The 4,130-nt window shown below is 44.8% G+C and overlaps 1 protein-coding gene across 1 annotated transcript in view; it reads left to right on the top strand.

The window, feature by feature from the left end:
- Positions 1–419: 419 nt before the first annotated feature.
- Positions 420–4,130, top strand: part of Chmp2b (charged multivesicular body protein 2B) — a 21,562-nt gene continuing 17,851 nt past the window's right edge. The window contains exon 1 of the mRNA XM_021209304.2: positions 420–626. Within this exon, the coding sequence (XP_021064963.1) occupies positions 593–626 (34 nt within the window). The 5' untranslated portion in view covers positions 420–592. The remainder of the gene's footprint in view (positions 627–4,130) is intronic.

Genomic DNA, 4,130 nt, shown 5'->3' with positions numbered 1-4,130 from the left:
ATCACCAGGGACAAGCCTAGCAGAGCTGATATCCCCTAAGACCTTCGCATTGATCGCTTGGGAGTCCTACTGACTTCAGTCAATCAGTCTCAGGTCCGCAGTCCCCCCACACGTCCCCAGGATCCCTAATCCCAACAACCTGGAACAACAAGGAAGGCGTGGGTCAGGTTTCACTCGTGCCCGAGGTCAGCACAGAAACCAAGCGAGCACCGTGCAGACTCACGCGCCGCCTGCCCGGCCAACCTAGGTCGGGACCGACCGGTCGCAAAGCCGAGCCTGGAAGAGCGGGCAGCCTTTGAAGTGAGGGCATCGCTGCGGCTTCAGAGGCGCAGTGCGCAGGCGTACTTGCCGACTGCGCAGGCGTCGCCTAGAAGTGACTTCTCCAAAAAAAGTGTCTTAGTTCCCGGTCACCTGAGCACCCAGGACGCGTTCTCCGGAGCCTCGCGGAGCCACGCCCGCCGCAGGTCGAGCTTGGAGACCCTGTCCTTCTTCTCCCGCCGCTGCGAGCCTTCTCCGGGATCCGTCCTTCTACCGGTCCTGTCCCCAGAACCGAACCGGGCCGAACTGGGCCGCCCGGGCGCGGCCGCTCACCATGGCGTCCCTCTTCAAGAAGAAGACCGTGGACGGTGAGTTCGGGGCCAGGCTCACCCGCCGGGGGTCTCTGGGGGAGCTCCGGCCTTGGATCGGGTGCTGTCCCCCGAGGTGGGCCCGGGTCGGAGGCCCCACAGGTGACCATGGCTGCGTGACTCCGGCTCCGCTGGTTCACCTGGCCAGCTCGCCCTCCTGGCTGCCCTCACCCCACTCTCGTCCGCCCCACTCCGGAGAGGATTTCTGAGCTTTCTAAGGAGGCAGAGCAGTGCTGGCTCTCCGGTGTCATTCGACTTGGCGAGTTAATGAATTTCATGTTGTTGTTGTTGTTTTTTTTTTCCTGCTCGTTGGCTGCTCCTTCCGTGAAGACGCAGCACTTCCTGACATCCGAAAGGGATGTGTGTTTACTAGAGGGACAAGGCAGGAGGTCACGGCAGGTCCACTTAGGAAATGAACTTGGGGCCAGGCTGGCTTTATCTTTACAAACACCTCAGCGTTACACATAAGAAAGACTCCAGCAGAAAAACCTAAATCCAAGGGAAGGGTCCGGGTGTCGTTTTTTGCATAGTGAAGATTTTTCCTTTATGGTTATCTTCTGTCAACGAAAGTGAGGGTGGTGTAATTTTCATAGAAGTTCGCGTTTTTTAAAAAAAACACATTGTTTCAGGTGGCTTAGTGCCATCTTGTGATGAGGGAAATACTGGATGTATTGGAATGTACAAGTTTGGTGGCATTCATAGGCTGTGCTGTAGTGTGTATGTCATACGCGGCTGTCCCAGGTATTAAATTCACACCAAGTAATCTAAAAATTGCTTTCCATTGCATTTCGAGCCCAGGTTGCTGTTGCTTCAGCCAAATAATCACTCCTTTGTAAGGGTCTAACCCAGCCACACAAGGAGCAGTGGTAGCTAGATTCTGATTGGTACAAACCCAGAGCTCAGCCCTGAGTTGGGGTAACTCCTTCATTTCTTTGTGTTCACTGTTCCAGTGCCAGATTTGGGGGGAGGATAACAAAGACACCATCTCTACCCTGCTACATGGCCTTTCATTTCCACACAGGATGCCATTTTATCCCTAATTTGTAAAACAGCATAGTGCAGTTTTGCTTCCTCTGAGTGACTTTTTAAATTTGTTTTTGTTTTTTTTTGTGTGTGTTTTTTGTTTTGTTTGTTTTTTGCTTTTTTCACTATGTTGACTTTTTACTAATTGAGAAGCACCACTTTCAGCCTCTGGAATTAGCTAGTGACTTGCTATGTGGTATAACACAATTACATGAAGTGGGTGTGTTCTGGAATTTCCTGAGAATATTGTTTAATCATTAACACGACAGTTCGGATTGTGTGTGTGTGTGTGTTTCTGTACCAGTATTGTGATACTGTATTCTACTCCCTCTTGGGGTAGGAAATAGTCATCTCCTTGTTGCTTAAGTTTTATATTGTAATAATCTTATATATATATATATTCACTATAATTTTATATAGTGAAAGTGAGAATTTACTGAGCACAGAAAAAGTAGCCTTCTTTTTCACCCTGTTGCCACAATTTGAAAGCATTTTTTAACAGTAAAATACAAATATTCTAGTTTTAATTGCTTAATGTCTGTTAACTTTGTGCTTTCCGGTATTTTCAGCCACCCAGTGACTTATCCTTGAAGTTTAGGGGAGAGAGAAAAAGACAATGAGGATGTTCAGGGACGTGTAGGACTGCACACTCATTTGTACTTGGATTAGTCCTAATAATAAGGTTTTTTTTTCCGAACATAATTGTCTAGGGGGAAAAAGAAGTCTTAAGGACTTTTGCTAGTTACTATACCACCAAATTAAACATCTTGTGTGTGACATTTCTGAATGTAAATTTGGACCCCAGGTAAATTTACTCCAACTACCAATTTGCAGACTTGACATTTTCTTCAATTATCATATTAGTTCAGATCATTTACTGGTGCCTTAATTGTGGACTACTTTAGAGATTTACCGATGTTTGTTCTCCTTGTGAAAGGGAAGGGCTCTTGTTTTATATAAAAGGTGACAGCACTCCTCTCATAATGAGGGGGCACGTAATGAAATTTAATGTATTTTTATGCATTTCTCTCAGTTCCTGGGGCTCGCTATTGATCATAAGATCTTTTACTGTATGCTGACTTTTTATCTGTTCTAGCAGTAATAAAATTCTGATATATAAGGGAAGTGGGTAACTGCTTATGGATCTGGGGAAGGATTCAATCTTTTTTCCCTCTGGATTGGCTGGAAGAATTATACACTATATCATCAAAGACTACTGCACACGTAAATTAAAAAGGGAGACAACATTACAGTACATTGCTATTCAGAGTTATGTTTAATTCATTTTGACACAAAGATGAACAGGTCTCTTCAGTGTATACTTTGTTACAGAAATTAATGAGAGATGTATCTCAAAGCCAGGAATGAGAAGGACGTCTTCCCATTTGAAAGTACAATTGAGCACTTGATTTCCCCTTTCTGAGTTGCATTATATGTACAGATTCTTTTTATTATTTGTAGGTTATTTCCTTCTGTGTGGCAAATTGTGACCTATTTATTGAAGAGAATTATGAACCTGTTCATCCAGCATTCCATTAGGACTTATCATTACTGGGTTGGAGCAAGTGAAGTGCTGGAGACAGGGGTGGAGCTAGGAATAGAGTTAATGGGTGAAGGAAGCAGTGGCTTTGACCCCAGACCTGGGAAAACAGTAGCATTCTGGCGTGGTTTGGCTTGGTTAAGTTTGGTTTACTTCGGTTTGGTTGCTAGAGACAGGGTCTGACGGTGTAGCCCAGCTTGTCTTCGTGTCCCCACAACCTCAGCTTCCCCAGGAGGGAAATGACAGGCATTTGTCACCATACCTGGCTAAAATAGGTAACTGCTCAAATTGCTTAAACTGTAATTTTTACCAGTTTCCAATAAAGACAAATTTTAGGTTTTCCTGTAAACCAGTACTGAGCTAGCAATTGTGTATGCTGTGCCTAGTCAGTGCTCATGAAGCCAGTGACAGTGCACTGCTATTACCAGCTTTGGATTGACCTGGAAACTGAGTGCAGACAGCCTGAGTAAGGGACTCAGAAGTGTACTGAGTAGCAGAAGTAAGAGCTCATTCCTTAAGTACAGTCATGGCTATGTTTTTCTTACAGGTCAGTCACATGGGATACACAGTTTATTTTGGTCATCTTGGTTTTTTTTTTTTTTTTTTTTTCTTCAAGAAGAAACTTGTAAGACTAGGTCCCAAGACAGAGTTTCTCTGTATAGCCCAGGCTATCCTGGAACTCACTTTGTAGACCAGGCTGGCCTCGAACTCAGAAGTCCACCTGTCTCTGCCTCCCAAGTGCTGGGATTAAAGGCGTTCACCACCACGCCCGGCTTGGTCATCTTGTTGATCTGGCGAAATTGCCCTTTTGTTTTTCACCTTTACCTATAAGCCTGATTGTTCTATGAATTAGTACTGAAAGTTTATTTTCCATATTGGGAAGAATGATATGTATATATGTATATATAATTTTGTGTGTGTGTGTGTGTGTGTGTGTGTGT

The sequence above is a fragment of the Mus pahari genome, chromosome 12 (genome assembly GCF_900095145.1).
Source record: "Mus pahari chromosome 12, PAHARI_EIJ_v1.1, whole genome shotgun sequence".
Taxonomy (NCBI): Eukaryota; Metazoa; Chordata; class Mammalia; order Rodentia; family Muridae; genus Mus; species Mus pahari.
Note: the sequence above shows the minus strand (reverse complement) of the source record. Positions and strands in the feature narration are given on the sequence as shown.